This window comes from Onychomys torridus, chromosome 7 (assembly GCF_903995425.1).
Source record: "Onychomys torridus chromosome 7, mOncTor1.1, whole genome shotgun sequence".
Taxonomy (NCBI): domain Eukaryota; kingdom Metazoa; phylum Chordata; class Mammalia; order Rodentia; family Cricetidae; genus Onychomys; species Onychomys torridus.
In genome coordinates, this window is record NC_050449.1 from 46,862,110 (window position 1) to 46,880,614 (window position 18,505).

The following is an 18,505-nucleotide window of genomic DNA, read 5'->3' on the forward strand; positions in this document are numbered from 1 at the left end:
TCAAAACTAGCCTGCGCTACAGAGGGAGACTTCCTTCTTAAAAGGAAAAAAAAAAAAAAAAAAAAAAAAAACGAAACAAAACATAAAAATCAGTGAAACCGGTAACAGCAATTCAACAACCACAAGGCCTTTCTCCAAACTTCTGACATATTCAAGCAACTAGTGGAGGCCTGGGCTCGGTGCGCGCCAACACCCTGCTGGTGTCAGCCGCGCGGGGCGGCTCTAGGCAGAGGCCCGCCCCCGGGTGTCCCCTCGAGCCCGGCGCTCCGGCCCCTCCCCGGCCAGCGGAGCTGAGAGCCGGCGACCATGCTCCGCGTCCCGCGGGCCCCGCTGCTGCGGCTGCAGCTCGCCCTGCTGCTGGCCGCGGGGGCCGGGGCGCGGGTGAGCGCCCCGCGGAGCCTGGCGTGGGGCCCCGGACTGCAGGCCGCCGCCGTCCTGCCCGTGCGCTACTTCTTCCTGCAGGCGGTGGACTCGGACGGCCGGAACCTCACTAGCTCGCCGCCAGGTCAGCAGCGCCCGTCGCGCGTCCCTGTCCCCACACACGGCCACCTCCCCACTGTGGGCGTCGCCCTCCCTCCCCTGCCAGGGGCTCCCTTCCCTCCTGCCTGACACCCACGGGGGGCGGGAGACGCCACCTAGGTCCGTGGGGTGACTAACTCGAAGGGCCGGGCCACATGTCCCGCGCGTGGACTGATGTCGGCGTACATGGCGCCTGGGGTGTCCTATGGGACGCTGTTCTGCAACCACGTGATGCAGATGGTCCGTCCCGACCTGCAGGGAGTGCCTTCCTCCCTGGCTCTGCACCCACCCATCGCTTAGGCGCTCCTGCTCCTAGGCCTGCCGTGCCGGGCCTTCTTGCCTGCAAGGTTTCCCTGTTCTTGCTTTTGACTAAATGCAGACCACAGGAATCAGTGACACTAAGCAGAAACGGGGCTAGGGAGGGTCTTGTCCGGAGTCTCTGCAGGGTCCCCCTCCCACACCTGATAGCTTCTCTGGACTTGTCCAGCTGGTTTCCAGTGGTTGCCAGTCAGGATTTGTTCATTTGTGTCTAAACTGAAGGCTGTTCCTAACAGGCGTCCTGTTTTGCCAGCAGAGAGACCGAATAATCCAGGGCCTATCGACTCCACAGTGCAAATGGGAATGTCATGCACTTGGAGATCACTGTGTATTTGGTAATCATGGAGGAAAAAGAGGATGGTAATGTCTGCCTTTCAGAAAACTTAGACTCTACTCAGAAAATAGATAAGCAACTGACCTATTATGGCACATCACATTTGCTACAATAGGATGTGTGCAGCGTGGTGTAAACATGGAAAGACTTCAGGTAGGTCTAGGGAAGTCTGGGAAGCCTTCGAGAGTAGAGGTTTGGAGACTGAGGGTTTTCTGGACAGGCTCGCAGAGGAGCAAATGCAGAGAGCGTGAGGACTAAGTGTGTGAGGACTGAGAATGTGAGGAACAGGAGCCTGTGGGGCATGTTTCAGATTCAAACCGTAACCTAGTATCACTCCAAGTTCCTAATAAATAAATGAACCCGAACGTGCACTTCCGTGGTTATAGCAAGAGAGTAAGGATTGTTTCCTCTAATTCATTTTAGCATTCTTTTTCCCAGATAAAAATTTCTGCAAAGATTATATCTTATTTTATTTATGTGTGTTTATATATGTCACTTGTGTGCAGGTGTGTTAGCATCCAGAAGAGGGCGCTGGATCTGCTGTAGCTGGATTTCGAGGCACTTGTGAGCTGCCTGATATACTATTGCTGGGACCTGAACATGTGTCCTTTGGAAGAGTAGGAAGTACCCTTAACCACTGAGCCGTCTCTCTAGCCCCAATAGATCATGTTTTCGTAGTGAGAAGAAAACAAAACTCTTAATATGATTGTGGTGCAGGAGTGGTTCCTGGAGTGTGTGTGTACTTGGCAGGAAGTCAGACATATTTGGAGGCTTATGTCGTCCTAGGGCGTAACACTTTGGTCTTCTGGGACACTCACTAATGTAAGATCAGTGCTCTCCCTGTAGTTACAGGGAGCGTTAATAAGCTTCCTAAACCGGTCATGGCCAGCCTTGCCAGAGATTCTCTTCTATTTAAGACGCTGTAGAGCTGTGAGTGCTTACTATCTTTGATATGTGAGCTTAGGTTACTTCTTGGAGCTGGGTCTGTCATCTGTACGGGGGAGAGTGGGGGTGAGAAAAACCTACCTGACAAAGTCTCACAGGAAACAGGAAGAAATGCTTCAGAGAACTAGGTGTGATGGTGAGGGCCTATAACCCAAGCACTTGGGAGACAGAGGCAGGAGGATTGTGGGTTCTGGGTTATGTAATAAGAACTTGATCTAAAAAATAAATAAACAGATCTGAACACAAGGAGTAGCCCACAGTAGGAGCTAAGTTTTTTTTGTTTTTTTTTTTTTTTTTTTTTTTACATTTAAGTGTTCAGAATCTCTGATGTAAGGTTCTGATACTTCCTGCCTCTTTTTGGGTCACTATGCTCCCATCAGTCAGCTTTTCTTAAAGAAGTTGGAATTTACAAGGAATCTGTTCCATTATAATAGCCATCAGCGTCGGGCGGTGGTGGTGCACACCTGTAATCCCAGCACTCAGGAGGCAAAGGCAGGTGGATCTCTGTGAGTTTGAGGCCAGCCTGGTCTACAGAGCTAATCCAGGACAGGCTCCAAAGCTACAGAGAAACCCTGTCTCAAAAAACCAAAAAAAGAAAAATAAAATAAAGTAAAAATAGCCGTCAGGGCAAATGCGAACTCATATTCCTTCCAATGTAAGCAGTTCAGAATTCTCCTCTTCCTTGTCTCCCTTGTACAGATTACACTTCCCTATTTCTGTGTCAAACCCAATCAGTGTATTTCTACTAACTCTCACATTAATTTTATGCTATCAATGATCCAGGCATGCAATGTTACTATAAAAATAACTAAGCGCTTAAAATACATCTTTTTAATAGTTTTATACTTTCCTTTGTTGCTGTTGTTTTTTTGTTTGTTTCTTTCTTTCTTTTGTTTTTTAAGTCAGGGTCTCACTATGTAGACCAGACTAGCCTTCAACTAGCAGAGATCCACCTGCCTTTTCCTCCTGAGTGTTGGATTAAAGATATGTATGCCACCCCAGCTTTTCAGTCTGCTGTAGCACACATTATCTTTCTTTTTTCTTTTTAAAAAAAAGTTTTTATTTTATGTGTATGGGTGTTTTGCCTGAATTTATATATATCCACCGCGTGCATACCTTTTGGTGTTGGAGGCCAGAAGAGGGTCTCAGATCCCCTGGAACTGGAATTAGAGCCACTGTGTGGGTGCTGGGACTTGAACCTGGGTCCTCTAGAAGAAATGCCAGTGCTGTTAACTGCTGAGCCTTCTCTCTTGTCCCTCGGGTTGCTTTTCTGATGGCAAGCTAGAAGAAATGAACACATTTGAAAATTCAATTTGAAAACAGAAATTTTCACACTCTCTTGAGCTTAGAGAACTTTGTAAAAGAGGAAGTAGGAAGTATGTAAAATCCAGAGATAAAGTGATGGGCTTTGAAATGGAGTCCTCTAGACCAGCGGTTCTCAACCTTCCTAATGCTTCTAACCTTTAATACAGTCTTCATGTTGTGGTGACCCCCAACCATGAAATTATTTTTGTTGTTTCTTCATAACTGTAATTTTGCTGCTGTTATGAATCACAATGTAAATATTTGATGTGCAGATGATCTTAGGCAACCCCTGTGAAAGGTGACCCCCAAAGGGGCTGCAACCCACAGTTGAAAACCGCTGCTCTAGTCTCAGCCTTTGCAATCATGAACTCAAAGTTGTGGTTACTGTACTAGGCCCACACAAGACTGGCCCTATCAACAATCAGTCACAGAATGGGGAGGGTCTCATGGAGCCCTGTCTCTCACTTCCAAACTACTATTAGGTTCTGGGAGAGGGAGCGTTGTCTTCAGTTGTGTGTCTGCTGCTGAGCCCACCAGGCTCCAAATCTGTAGTCACACAGACAACCCTGGTTAGACTCAGTGGGTCACAGAACAAAATGAATAGCCATGAATGTTGGAAAGAGATCTGTAGAAAAGGGGAGGGGCAGACAAGGGTGGGAGGGGCATTGGAGAGGGTGGAGGGTAGGAGTGGTCAGTATGCATTATTGTGCTATGTAAAATTGTCAAAGAACAAATTTAATTTAAAAGGGGGGCATTTTCTCAGAAATGAAGGTTGCTAGATACTTGAAGTGGCATTCAATAACATGTATGTTTTACAGGGAGAAAGTTGACTTGCCACAGGGCCATCAACTTTAGAGTGTGGACTGCTAACTGCCAAATGGTATTCAGAAGAGAGAAGAGCAAGCAGGCAGACTGTCCCTTTCTTCAATGAATTGATTTTTCCATCCACTGTCATTATGGAATAGATAATGACTCCCATGTTAAGTCAGATCCTTGGCTTAAGGGTTAGTCAGGATAGTTGGTGGCCTCAAGGAGCTTCTAGGCTGAAATGCAGTGGTTTACCATGAACACTATAGGGCAAAGGAACTTCTGTACGAGAGACATAGTAATCAGGAAACGGTCGTGTTCTTTTTATTTCTTTTGCCTCCAGGTCAAACACAGTTCACAGTAGTGGTAAAATCCCTTTCACCCAGAGAGTCAGTCCGAATTTATGTCCCTAAGCCTTTGGACAGAAATGATGGAACGTTTTTGGTGAGATACAGGATGCATGAGACTGCCCACGAAGGCCTCAAGGTAGAGGTCCTTTATGGTGGTGAACACGTGGCTCAGTCTCCCTATATTTTGAAAGGTAAGTGTTATTAGTCACCTGAACCTAGATTTATGTGGGGTGCATGCTTTTCAGAATGGCGTGTGATGACCCTGCAGTCAAGTTCAACAGAGTAAGCACTGTATATGTACTCTTTGAAGCTCAAATTTTATATCATTTTTTTGGCATTTTAAAAAAATTACCCTTTTCTCAGTTTGGAGAGCACTGGTTCCTCTTGCAGAGGATCTGGGTTCAGTTCCTAGAACCGACACAGTAGCTCATAATCATCTGTAACTGAAGCACAATCCTAATTAGTCTTATTAAATAAAAACCCAGAGTCAGATTTTAGGGTGAAAGCTGAAAAAACAAAGTAGCAGAACAGCAGTCACTAGAAACTTCTTACCTCTCTGATCCCTCAGACTGAATGGGGCCCGAGATCCTGTCTCCGCCCGCCTTATATTCCTGTCTCCACCTCCCTAGTGTGGGATTAAAGGCACGCACCACCATCGCCTGGCTCTGTTTCTCTTTTAAACTGGTTCAATCTCGTATAGCCCAGGGTAGCCTTGATTTCCTGATCTTCCTGCTTCCTCTCTCAAGTGCTGGGATTAAAGATGTGAGCCACCACTGCCCAGCCTCTATGGTTAACTAGTGCCTAGCTCTGCCCTCTGATCTCCAGGCAAGCTTTATTTGTCAGAACACAAACAAAACATCACACATGTAACTTCCGTTCCAGGGGATCCAACGTCTTCTTCTGACTTCTGTGGAACATGCATATGGTGCACAAACATACATGTAGACAAAACACACACCTAAAATAAATCTTTTAAAAAATACTTTCCTGTTTTGTTCCTATTGCTGTTCCTTTACATGTGTTCATCTTTTTTCCTGCACTACCAAGTTGCCATTAATCCCTACAGTGTTGTTGTTGTTGTTTGGTTTTTTTGGGTTTTTTTTAGTTTAGTGTTTTTTTTTTAATCTCTTGATGCCATTTTTAATTTCCTAAGATTCATCACTGTTTGTCAGATGAAATTGAGCCGCATTTAATCTGGGGCTAATTATTCTCAAGGACTGAGGCATGCACTCTCCGAGTCCCCAAAATGAAAAGGCTTTGCAGCCTGGCTGGCACAGACCCTTTCCCCAGCCACACTGCCCTCCAGTGTTCTGGATGGTTCTTCCCTGTATTGGGTGGTTTCCCAGATGCCCTGATCATAGGCTGGCATGTTTGCTCACTCACAAAGCCCTGCATGTTTCTAGGCTTTTCCAGGTTCACTTCTCACCCTTCTCAGACTCTGTCTCCCAGGCTCAGCTGCTCTCTTCACCCTGCGCTCTCAGATCTTCCTCAGCATGGTGAGACTGCTCAGCTCACCCACGCCTTCTTCCTGTGCTGCTTACACAGCAATGTGACCCTGAGGCTCGCCTTGCTGGTGTCCACCTCCCAGACTCACTGTCCTTCACCACCTCATGTCCATAGTTTGAGAACTGTGAGCAAATAAGTTAGGCCAGGTTTCCTTCACCAGCTTCACGTGAGAGAATAAGTCAGTGCTTCTTATTGGTCTTGGTCTGAAATCCTCTAACAAACAAAACAAAAGATATAATCCCAGCACCATGGAGGTAGAGGCGGGAGGATCAGGAGTTGAGGCCAACCTGGGCTACATGAGACTGTTTCCAAAGATCATAAATAAATCCTCAAGAAAAGTTAATTTTATATTAAATATGGATATGTCCTAAAATTATGTTAGATTTGCATACATTATTTTCTAAATGTGTCTTCAGCTGCCCACTTAGAATAACACTGACAGACCCTTTGGGTTATTCTGTCTTTCTCTGAGATATGTCAACCAAGACAGTGTTAGAGGCGTTGAGGGAAAGGGCCTCCCTTTTCTCAAAAACTCACTGTTTCTTCATTTGAATATCTGAAAATCAGGAAGCTGTCCTTTTGCATGCTAACATGAAGTAGTTGTAAATTAATTACTTATACCTCACTAGAAGCAAAGAATGTATCGTCCAAGTGACTGGAGTATGTTTGTTTGGGAGGAAACATGCGCTGTAGTCTGTCCAAAGGGGACGGAAGTGGGATGTGCTACTCATTAGTCTAAGATAGTTAGACGGAAGTGGGATGTGCTACTCATTAGTCTAAGATAGTTAGATGGAAGTGGGATGTGCTACTCATTAGTCTAAGATAGTTAGATGGAAGTGGGATGTGCTACTCATTAGTCTAAGATAGTTAGATGGAAGTGGGATGTGCTATTCATTGGTCTAAGACAGTTTTGCCTCTGCCTGTAGTTTTCAGATTTGCCTAGGTGTCATCCAGTGCTCAAATCCCTCTGTTAACTCAGGGTGGCATTGTATGTGTGTGTATCACCTCCCCAGGACCCGTGTATCACGAGTACTGTGACTGCCCAGAGGATGATTCTCAGGCCTGGCAGAAAATCCTGTCTTGTCCAGCCACGGAACCACAGATCGAGCAAGATTTTACTTCCTTCCCCAGCATCAATCTCCAGCAGATGCTGAAGGAAGTCCCCAAAAGATTTGGGGACGAGAGGGGTGCTGTTGTTCATTACACAATTATCAATAACCGAGTCCACCGGAGATCTTTGGGGAAATACACAGACTTCAAAATGTTCTCTGATGAAATTTTGCTGTCACTGGCAAGAAAGGTATAAAAATGAACAATTTCCAAAAATAGTGTCATTGAATTCTCTTGTTGCAACAGTTACATACTTAGAACTATGAAGACCAGTGAGAGTGGATTTCAGGGCTCAGAAACGCGTCGCAGAATGTGCCTTTGTAGATGGCTCTTTCCTATAAGATTTAAATTAAAGTGGGCTTGGTGGCTCTTGCCTGTTATCCCCCGCACTCAGGCTCATGATCATGGACTTCAGTATAAGCTAGAATAAGAGAGCAAGGCTCTGAATGCTAGGACAGAACATAGGTCTTGTTCCACAGTCTAAGGTTCTGGTAAGTTTAGTCGTGACCTTAATGTGAGGTGTAGAGATTTGGGCAGCTGTATAGCCAATAGGTTCAAGTTGAGGGAGGGCGGGGTCAGAAAGCCTAGGAAGGAAACGGATGCAGCGTTCCAAGCAAGAGGTCCTCAACAGAGAGTGTCAGTCGTGGATATGGAAACAGGGTAGAAGAGCGCATCATAACGGAGGGCAAAGGCTTGGGTCTGACTGCAGACTGTTGCATAGGCAGCTGGTGCGGCTGCGCAAAGCCACCCATTCACACTGCTCCATATATGCCCACTTCAGTAACATTACATTTTAAATGCCGCCTCTGGAGAAAGGTAGCCGACTCCCAGTTAAGTGAGTTTGCTATGTACTACCCTCACCCGGAGGCTCTCTTCTCCTTATCCACTGTTTTCCTTGGTCATCTCTATCAGAAGTACTTAAGAGGACCCAGTCAGGAAGATGGCTCGGTCAGGAAAGTGCTTGCTGGGCCAACATTAGGACCTGAGTCTACTGCTCGGAGCCCGTGTGAAAAAGACCAGTCAACCAGTTATGATAGCTTGTGCTTGTAATCCCAGAGCTGAGGAAGCCGAGAGAGGTGGAGTCCTAAGGCTCAGAGGCCAGCCAGCTTAACTGCCAAGGAAAGGTCCAGGCCAGTGAGAAACGATATCTGAAAAAAACAAACAAACACGCAAAAAAGTAAGATAGATGGCTCTGGAGGAAAACCACCAAAGATTGATCCCTGAGACGGGGCAGTGTGTACTTCCAGCACTAATGTTTGTGGGGGGTTTGTGGTTTTTGTTTTTGTTTTGTAGGTCACCCTCCCAGATTTAGAATTTTATATTAACCTTGGAGATTGGCCCTTGGAGCATCGGAAAGTCAATGACACTCCCGGCCCTATACCTATCATTTCCTGGTGCGGCTCCTTGGATTCAAGAGACATTATCCTTCCGACATATGATGTCACCCATTCCACACTTGAAGCGATGAGGGGTGTCACAAATGATCTCCTCTCTGTTCAGGGAAATACAGGTAAGCTAAGGTTAATTCTCAACAACGCTTAAGAGTAAAAAAGGTGGAGGGAATGTTTACTCAGAAAAAAAGTAATGCACAGATGCATATGTTTAATCATTCTTACTTCTTAACCAAGAAGAATGCTGGTCTAGCATGTGCAGGGGCCCAGCTCCATTCCCAGCACAGCAAAGAGGGGGAGAGCACCCTAAGGCCAAAAGAGAATGTTTAGGACTCTAATTTGAAAATGAAATGTACTTAGTTTGGGGAAATAACCCCCAAGCCTATATTCATGGAGTCTCTCCTTTGGGTTTGGTCATTGGTAAACATCTTTTCATGTCTGCATTTGGTTATATTTACATGAAATTTTAAATCAAAACATTAAAGGTATGTAAATAATTGCATATTTGGTAAACTTGTCTCTTAATTCTGTATCCAGTGCTTTTTATGGATGAAATGAGAGTACATTTTGAAAAACATAAGAGGGTTGTGATCATGGTGTGATTTGGGCATTATGAACCCATCCTCCAGTACTTTATAAGGAATTCTCTTATTTCATTTTTCTGCATTTCCTGAGTCTTTCAAATTGGAATCCTTTCTCTCTCTTTACGATTCCTTCCTTCCATTTATGATACAATACCTCTTTTTGGCAACTCATTGAGCTGTAAAAAACTTGACTTTGTCCTTTCTAGCCTCTATTTCTCTTTATTGTTTTTCGGGGGACAAGACCAGAGATTTCTGAAAACTGTCTAAAGCATCATGAAGAGAAAAGATAAATGAAAATCAGATGAGGACCATATGAAATAGAAGCTAGACTACTTTCAGTTTGATATCAGTGAATTCCTCAGGATGCTGAGAAGGTTGACTCCCTCTGATTTCTATGTCTTAGGATGTCCCAAGGACAGTGATGGGCATTATTTAGAATAATAAGAGGTTTTGTCAGAGATTGAAATTAACTTTTCTTTCTTTTTTTTTTTTTTTTGTTTTGTTTTTTGTTTTGTTTTGGCTTTGTTTTTGTTTTGTTTTTCCAGACAGGGTTTCTCTGTGTAGCTTTGCACCTTTTCTGACTCTCACTCTGTAGACCAGGCTGGCCTTGAACTCACAAAGATCTGCCTGGCTCTGCTTCCCAAGTGCTGGGATTAAAGGCATGTGCCACCACCGCCCAGCGAAATAAACTTTTCTAAAACATTTTCCCTTTTTAAAAAGAGAAGATAGAAATAGAGAGAGAGCTAGGCATGGTGTCTCATGCCTGTAATCCTAGCACTTGGAAGCCTGAGGCAGGAAGAGTGTCCTTAGTTAGAGATCCATCTGGGTACATAGCAAGTAGCAGGGATATTAGCAAGATCCTATCTAGAACTCCCCCTATACCTAAGTGAATGTAGTGAGCAGTATAGTTACACTTAACAGCATCAAAGAAAAAATTTTCCCTCTATTCAAAATTATGAGCAGCTGAACTGGAGAGATGGTCAAGCGGTTAAGAGCACTCACTGCTCTTCCAGAGGACCCAGGTTCAATTCCCTGCACCCCCTTGGTGCACAACAATCTGTAACTCCAGTCCCAGGAGATCTGGCTCATCCTCTGGCCTCTGTGGGCACTTCATGCATGCAGTGCACAGACTTACATGAAATATATATATCATAAAAGTCAAGGGAGAAATATGAACTAAAAATCTTCTTTTGGGGTTGCTTAGTTAAGGCAATTTTCTGCTGCCCTTGTATAAGAGCAAAAGCCTAACTCGTGTGTGATTATGAAACATGAAAAGTTGAAGAAGCTATGGCCTTGGGAGGGGACAAATCACAGAACCTCTGCTTGTCTTGAGCTTGGTCTGATACTGTGAAGGCTGCTTCCTAGTGTTGAACACAGTGACCAGCCCTTGTGACCTGTTGTTGGTAGGTAAACAGGAGGGGCTGGGGCAAACGGACAGACAGCCTCTGAAAGTATCTCTGGCAAACTGAGGCTCACTCCCAGGTATTTTGGAAACAGCATCTCTACTACAAAATGAGTTTGTGATGAGTATCAACATTTTAAATGACAATGGTGAATTAAAGGTCATTGTACTGTCTTATGATTTCAGATTCTTAATCATCATTTTTTATGGCCTCAAACTTCTAGGGCCTTCCTGGATCAATAAAACAGAGAAAGCTTTCTTCCGAGGTAGAGACAGCCGAGAGGAGAGGCTGCAGTTGGTACAGCTGTCCAAAGAAAATCCACAGCTGCTAGATGCAGGAATTACAGGATATTTCTTTTTCCAAGAGAAAGAAAAAGAGCTTGGAAAGGCCAAGTTGATGGGTTTCTTTGATTTCTTTAAGGTATGAGTCTTCCTATGGCTATGAAGTGCTAAACTGTGTCCAGAGTCTATGAAACAGATGGTTCAAGCAGGTTGCCTCCGTTTGGAGCCAACTGCACTTCCACACTTTCCTGTCTGACCAAGGGAACTGCTGAACCCCTGACAATTCTGCCTCTGTCCATTGTGTTTACCGAATAACCTAGAACTGTATCTAATGCGTAATGCGAGAGTTAACAGGAAGTTTGTATGTGTTTACTGCGGCTTTCCCCTCTGGTTTTAATAAGCTGCAAAGACAAGTGTCTTTTATGTAAAGTGACCTCGAGTATCTTTGGTAAATAAAAAGAGTATTCATTTTTAAATGTGGAAAGTAGGAGGCAGAGCGAGAGAGTCCATCCTGCCGGGGGTCCCTCTTCTCTTAGTGGCTCTGGTGGCCTCTGATGCCTGCCACATTCCTTTACTTTCTTTTCGTATTGATTTTTGTAGTGTGTGTGTGTGTGTATGCATGTATATGTGTGATGTGTGTATGGAAATACATACATGTGTGTGCCCCTCACTCCTTTAGAGTGTTTTCATGAAACCCACACCTAACTGGCTAGGAAACACATGGTACGGATTATTTAATAATTTTTTAAGGAAATTATTAAGAGGTTAGCGTGTAGCCCCATGCAGAGGGCTTCCATTACATGTGGGAGGCAGAGGTTTGATCTCCAGCACTGGGAAGGAAAGGGAGGAGGAAGGAAAGGGAGGAGGAAGGAAAGGGAGGAGGAAGGAAAGGGAGGAGGAAGGAAAGGGAGGAGGAAGGAAAGGGAGGAGGAAGGAAAGGGAGGAGGAAGGAAGGGAGTCACCGTAGTTGGGAATGGATCACCTTCATCTCGGGGGTTTGTGATGAAAAGAACAGTGAGTTTGCATTCGGAATGTAGGTTTATAAATTTCTCTGGATACCAGTTTCCTCACTTGTAAAAAAAAAAAAAAAAAAAAAAACCAACTTGCTTCATATTATAATTAAATTGGATTTCATGCCTTTGATAAATGCTTTTGAAATGGAAATTAGAACTTATTAAGCCAATATATGCCAAGGAAGTGACTACTTCTCCACGTTTCTGTCAACTAGATTTTATTACACTTATCAGTGTGTGTGTGTGTGTGTGTGTGTGTGTGTGTGTGTGGTCAGTGACAACTTATTTCTTCAGGTTTCTGTCAAATAGTTTTTATTACACTTAATTTATCTCTGTGTTTGTGTGTGTGTGTGTGTGTGTGTGTGTATGTGATGACAACTTACTAAAGTTAGTTCCCTTCCTCTACCAGGTGGGTCTGGGAATTGAACTTGGGTCATCTGGTTTGGCAGCAAGCTCCTCTATTCACTGAGTCATCTTACCTACAGTATACAGGCTGGAAAGATGCAAACTCAATTTTACATAAACTCTGGTTTACCAGCCTGTAAACTGTAAAATAGAGACAGTGCCTTTCTGTTTTGTGGGTTTAGTATGAGGAATAAATGAAATTATATATACATGAAAACTGATAATTAATATCACTTTTCAGAATATTAACACTGAGAACTTTGATAATAGTTCTAAGACCTGCTTTGATTACAGAGGTCTGGACTCTCTGCTTCAGAGATGTAATTGAAACAGGCACTTGTTCCTATGTCCTAAAATCCCCTACAAGGAAGCTGTTACAGGCTGTTTATAATTTTTATACAAAGAGAATGAATGATAAATGAGATGCAAACACAGACATAGGAAAGTGGGAAATCATCCCTCTGTATTTAATTTTAAAGTACTGATGAAAAAACAGAAGTAAAGCAAATGGCTTTATGAGGTTTTTTGCTTTTAATCTTCTAGTACAAGTACCAGGTGAATGTGGATGGAACGGTGGCTGCTTATAGGTATCCATATCTCATGCTGGGAGACAGCCTGGTTCTGAAGCAGGATTCGCCATATTACGAACATTTCTATGTGTCACTAAGGCCTTGGAAACACTACGTTCCCATTAAAAGGAACCTCAGTGATCTGCTAGAGAAGGTGAAATGGGCCAAGGTATGTTCTATGCAGTTTTCCTTTGCTTGGGCGATATCAAAGTTATTGATATGGGGACCTGTGTTCCATCAGGACCTGATGTATCACAATGAAATAAAATCAAAGGAAGTGTGATTTTCTTAAAAAAAAAAAAAAATGTTCCCTTTAATAGCTAAAGAGTAGATATCAGGGGTCAGAGAGAGGGCTGAGTGGATCAGAGCACTTGCTGTTCTTCCAAGGACCTTGGTTTCCAGCAGTCACACTGGGCAGCTCCCAATGGCCTGTAACGCCAGCTCCAGGGAATCAGGCTTCTTCTGGTTCCTGTGGTCACTGCACTTAGGTACACGAATCTACATATAGATCAACCCAGGCACACACATAAAAGAGAAAGAAAGGACATCAGGATCATTTTGTATACCCTCTGTCAACATTGGTGAAGTTGAGATTTGAAGTCTAGTGCTGTATGTAATATCGATTTTTCTAAACAATTCACTGTTTGCACGTAGATATGTAAAACAAGAACACACAGAATGCAAATTACAGAGTGAAAAGGCCAGAGTTGGAAGGCTTCATATATTATTAAGAGAACATTCCAGGAAAACCTGGTATTCTTCTTTTTCTCATATAGGAAAAAAACCCACAAATGCTTACCCAACGCAAGCTACATAGCATCCCAAGAGCAAGTTCCCCATAAAACAGGAATTCCTTTTTTTTAAAGGAATAATATTAAAAATTATATGGTTTATTATGAAACTATAAAAATTTGTCCTTCTATTATAACATCTAATATAAAACAAAAAATTTCCATTTTTTTAAGTTTTGAGAAATAATATTTGGTTATGGGAATAATGCACCAGAATCATTGTTCTGGCTTTTCCTAAGATCCACCATTGCCAGCAAATAGCTTTTCCAGTCATCAGTGTGCAGAAAATGAAGCGTTTCCCATGACTGTAATTAGGAGCACTGGTTATTCCTAGCACTGCGGCCGGCTGTGAGTACTAGAGAGTGAAGAACTCTTTTGTTACAACAGCATTGTAGCCTTTTGTGGCTACCGCTTTGTAACAGAGCATTGTCTCTGCATATCTGAATGAAGCTTTATGAAAAACACATTTTTATTATTTTTAATTTTACACATGTGTTAGTGTAGAGGTCTGTACACTTGAGTGAAGACGCCCTCAAAGGCCAGAGGCCTCAGATCTCCTGCAGCTGGAGTTGAGAACCACCAAGGTGGGTGCTGGGAAAGGAGCTCTCGGGTCCTCTGCAAGAACAGTACACACACTTAACTGCAGAGCCATCTCCCCAGCGCTGAAACTTTTAGAGTGCACTTTAACATGCAAATTGATCCATTCTGTTCTTAGGCAGAGGGCATCGCTGGGGAGGCAGATGATGGACCCCAGGCTTTCTCCCTGGATAGCTAGGAAAGCACCAGAAGGGGCCAGTGAGGCCGTAAGGTCAGGTCCACACACCTTTGATCTTTTCCCTTTAACGCTCGCCTCGCCTGTCTCTCTCGCACTTGCACTTAGCTTTCTTTGTGGGTTTTACAGCCGCAGTTTTCATCCTTTCCTTCTAGGAAAATGATGAAGAAGCAAAGAAGATTGCCCAAGAGGGCCAGTTAACTGCGAGGGACCTGCTCCAGCCGCCCAGACTTTTCTGTTACTATTACAGAGTGCTGCAGGTCAGTTCGAAGTGTCCAGTCGGTCAGGGCTCCTTAGACCACGTGCGTGACTCGGACACTTTGTACCATGCTTCCTGAGGGGACCAGGGGCAGCTTGTGGAGAGAATTTGGGTTCAGCTGAGACTTCCTGGAGCCTCCACACTTAATCTTTGCTCTTGGAGCCCATGGAAGTAGACTACAAGCTCCTCCTACCTTGTCAGTGTGCGCCCCCTGATGGTTGATTCTTAGGGAAACGTCTTTCCTCTCTGTGGGCAGAATAAAGGCAAGCCGTAGCCTACCCTCACCCCCACACGCCTGTCTTGCCATCCTTAGATGGGTTCCATCCTGTCTACTAATCTAGTTTTAATATTTTTTATTTTATTTATTTATTTCGTGAGATCGGAGAGGCGGGGGTAGAGGTCAGAGGACAATTTACAGGAGTTGGTTCTCTCCTTCCAGCATGTAGGTCCCAGGATTGAACTAGGCTTTTAAGGCTGGGCAGCAGGCACCTTTACCCACTAAGCCATCTTACCAGCCCTAGCTTTAATTTTAATGTGAGGAGCTTCTATCTCTAACGTGTTAATTAGGCTCCCTTAGTTACATTACTATTTTGTTGGCATTAGCCCAATACTAGGAATACATAACTAAGTGGACACAGAATGAACGGAGTGGGAGACTCGGTTCATAGGGATATTCCTGGCCAGAGTAAAAGAACATTGCACACCCCTCTTGTGTGGTCATAACTCGAGCCCTTCAGGATGGATGGAAGTGGCCATCTAAGCACTCTATCTGGAAATGCTCGTCTTACTGTTAGGAAAATTCAACAAGATAATTATTCATTAGAATGGAGGATAAGTGATGACTCCATTTGTTTCAAGAAGGAGCACTTAGCTTGGCATCTCTTTTCTAGAGGCGTCCCATTTACACAGAAGTGTAGATTAGGGCTCCATGCCAGACTATGAGATGTTTCACCAGCATTTATAGTAAACAAAGCTAAAAAACGTAAGTGTGCAATTAGAATGGGTCAGACCTTTGGTTTGGGTCTGAAGCATCATGATTGAAGGTGGAGATGCGTGGGAGGTGAGACTAGAAGGAAGCAGGAACTAAACCTTGCACTCTTCCAAACATATTTCAGAAATATGCTGAGCGCCAGGCCAGCAAGCCCATGATACGTGGTGGAATGGAACTAGTTCCCCAGCCGGATGATGGCACATCCGTTTGCCAATGCCACAGGAAGAGGCCTGAGAGGGAAGAGCTTTAAGGAGACCCAGCTTCACACTCCTTTGTATGCTGGCTGCATCTTAAGACTTGTGAAAGATGCCAAGCTGTGAAGAAACAGAGGATCCTGGCCTGGTGCGTCAGGCTCACACCTCTAGTCCCAGCACTCTGGAGGTGGAAACGAGAGGATTTCTTTAGTGCAAAGCCTGCTTGAGATATGTGGTGATTTCTTGGCCAGCCCAGGCTACCCAATTGGATCTTATCAAAAAACCAAAACAGCTGGGCAGTGGTGGCACACACCTTTAGTCCCAGCACTCGGGAAGCAGAGGCAGGCTGATCTCTGTGAGTTCAAGGCCAACTGGCCTACAGAGTGAGTTCCAGAACAGCCAGAACGGTTTCACAGAGAAACCCTGTCTCAAAAAACAAAACAAACAAACAAAAAGCCAAAGAGAAAAAGAAATGCAGAGAGATGCTAAGCATGTAATCCCACACTCGTGAGGCTGAGGCAAAAAGATCATGAGTTTCAGTATTACCCAATACCTTTGGGTATTCGTTTTATTTTGGGTGAAGACTGCTCATTTGCGCATCATGGTAGATAAAAGGACTTATGCGCCACCTGGGAATCTGTGGACATCACATTTACTGGTTTGTTTCTCTCTTTTGATCACTTGCTTTTACATCCAGTGATGGAGGGAAAGCGTTTGGGGAAGGTTCTAGTTGCTCCTTTCTGGGTAGTTTCTCTCTGGCATGCTGCTCCTGGTGCGCAGTGATGGCAGCTCTGTTGGCTCTTCCTCCTGCTGGCAGCTCTGATGAGGTTAACTAAGGAAGAAGCTGCTGTTAAAGGCAGCATGGAGATGGTGGAGGAACACACTGCACCGTTTAAGTTTGTTCTGCTAAGTTTTTGTCAGAGTTTAAGACAGAATTAAGGGGGAAACTGTACCTTACACTGGTGAGTCACAATCTGTTTGGCCTGATCACCTCTTAAAGACAGCACAGCTATTAATGTAGATGGCGACATCCCGTGGATATCTTTATCTTCTATATACTAGGGATATAAGAAATTACAGTTGTCAGTGAGAGATAGTTCATTCTTTTTGTCCTTCCGAAAGAGTCCTCGAAAACTGCTATACCAGCTTCAGGAAGCCTCAGCATCCCGGGATTCACTAATAAGCCAAGGAGAGAGGCAGGTACTCATCCCTGGATCCACAGACAGATGGAAAGAGCCTCCTCTTTCAGTGGGTTGCACCGTTAAGATAAAAGCTTTGGCACTTGCCTCCGCCTTTAGGACAGGGTCGAGATCTAAGTCTCATACCATAAGTTCATGTCTAACTCTTCAGAACTCCATCAATCCAAGATGCAGCTCATGACAGAATGCAGTCTAAAACACGAGCTCCCCAAGCTGGGCATTCATTTGGTCCTGTCTGTTCTCCCGAGGACCACTAAGAACACGGGGAATTTGTATTTTTAACTAGGCCACAGGAGTGTATCATCAAGCCAATAACCCATCACCTATTTAAAACCTACCTGTGTAGTATGAACTAAGGGACAAGCCCTCCTGAGGCCACACCCTGGTGCATTTGAGTCTACCATCTGTTGTGCATGGAGGGTAGGGCTTTCTCGAAATGGCTTATGGAAAGAAAGGCTGCCTCCTGTTTCTACCTCTGTAAGCCCAGGTCCAGAAAGCAAATGGTGGTTTGTTGTAGACACACTAAGTCTTTTAGATCGATGCGGTCAGATGATGGACAGTCCTAGCAGTTCAAAGCAAATTGAGACAAATGGGCAGCTTCTATGGGCTTGTCGGGGCCCTCGAGAGCCCCATTTTGGAGCACTGCACTGGAGACAGTCTTCAACGTGAACCTGCAGGGGACATTTCCAAACTGAGGCGAGTCTGTCAAGAAATCTAGATAATCCCCCACCTCCACAGCTTGACCACAGCCTTTGAAATGAGTCTTACACAGCTTTTTGTTTTATTAGCTTGGATATATCTTAGTGAGAAAAACTGGATTTTAAACCCTGATTCTTTCCTTCCAACTCACCTATCACCCACAATATCCATGAGCCGCTTTTAATCCTGAAATTTTTATTAAAGTGTATGTGGCTCAGAAGCCACGGATCGAGAGAGAGTGAAGGAAACTGCCTGGGGAGGGGTTGGAGGGAGATTTGAATTCAACAAAAGTTGTTTTTTGTTGTTGTTGTTGTTGTTGTTTTTGGGTTTTTTTTGTTTTTGTTTTTTCCGAGACAGGGTTTCCCTGTGTAACTTTGCGCCTTTCCTGGAACCCACTTGGTAGCCCAGGCTGGCCTCGAACTCACAGAGATCCACCTGGCTGTGCCTCCCGAGTGCTGGGATTAAAGGTGTGCGCCACCACTGCCCAACAAAAGTATTTTTAAGCTGACTTTTGAAAAGAGAGGGATCTAAGGGCATAAAGATATAGTTATGTTCATTTGAATAAACTGTCAACAGTGCATGTGGCTTCACACACTCTCAGTGGCTGTCACCCATCAACAGTGAAAGCTGAGGAGTGGAGGAACTGAGCAGACAAGCACACACCACTGACAAGAACAAAGCGTTCCGACCACGCTGCACTGAGAGCTTCCCACGATGTGTCCAGTAAGGACCAAAGGTAGAGGACACAGAGTGTGAAGAT

General features: G+C 44.4%; 1 protein-coding gene across 2 annotated transcripts; it reads left to right on the top strand.

Annotated features, from left to right (window-relative positions):
- The first annotated feature begins 246 nt into the window (after positions 1-246).
- On the top strand, positions 247-16,136 carry Poglut3 (protein O-glucosyltransferase 3). 2 transcript variants are annotated; one of them, XM_036193203.1, is made up of 9 exons: positions 449-505; positions 4,240-4,425; positions 4,572-4,769; positions 7,098-7,384; positions 8,488-8,704; positions 10,796-10,992; positions 12,815-13,009; positions 14,559-14,663; positions 15,778-16,136. In XM_036193203.1, the coding sequence occupies exons 3-9, from the start codon at positions 4,685-4,687 to the stop codon at positions 15,901-15,903; spliced, it is 1,212 nt and encodes a 403-aa protein (XP_036049096.1). In that variant the 5' UTR covers positions 449-505; positions 4,240-4,425; positions 4,572-4,684; the 3' UTR covers positions 15,904-16,136. The 2 variants fall into 2 exon arrangements, with proteins under 2 accessions (XP_036049095.1, XP_036049096.1); XM_036193202.1 differs by lacking the exon at positions 4,240-4,425 and having other exon boundaries at positions 247-505.
- The last annotated feature ends 2,369 nt before the right edge of the window (positions 16,137-18,505 follow it).

What these genes read in the sequence shown, in the direction of transcription:
- Poglut3 (XM_036193202.1), top strand. Translation starts at nt 307, where the DNA reads ATGCTCCGCGTCCCGCGGGCCCCGCTGCTGCGGCTGCAGCTCGCCCTG. An exon ending in CCTCACTAGCTCGCCGCCAG is followed by an intron (nt 506 to 4,571) that starts GTCAGCAGCGCC and finishes TTTTGCCTCCAG; the next exon opens with GTCAAACACAGTTCACAGTA. An exon ending in ACTATTACAGAGTGCTGCAG is followed by an intron (nt 14,664 to 15,777) that starts GTCAGTTCGAAG and finishes AACATATTTCAG; the next exon opens with AAATATGCTGAGCGCCAGGC.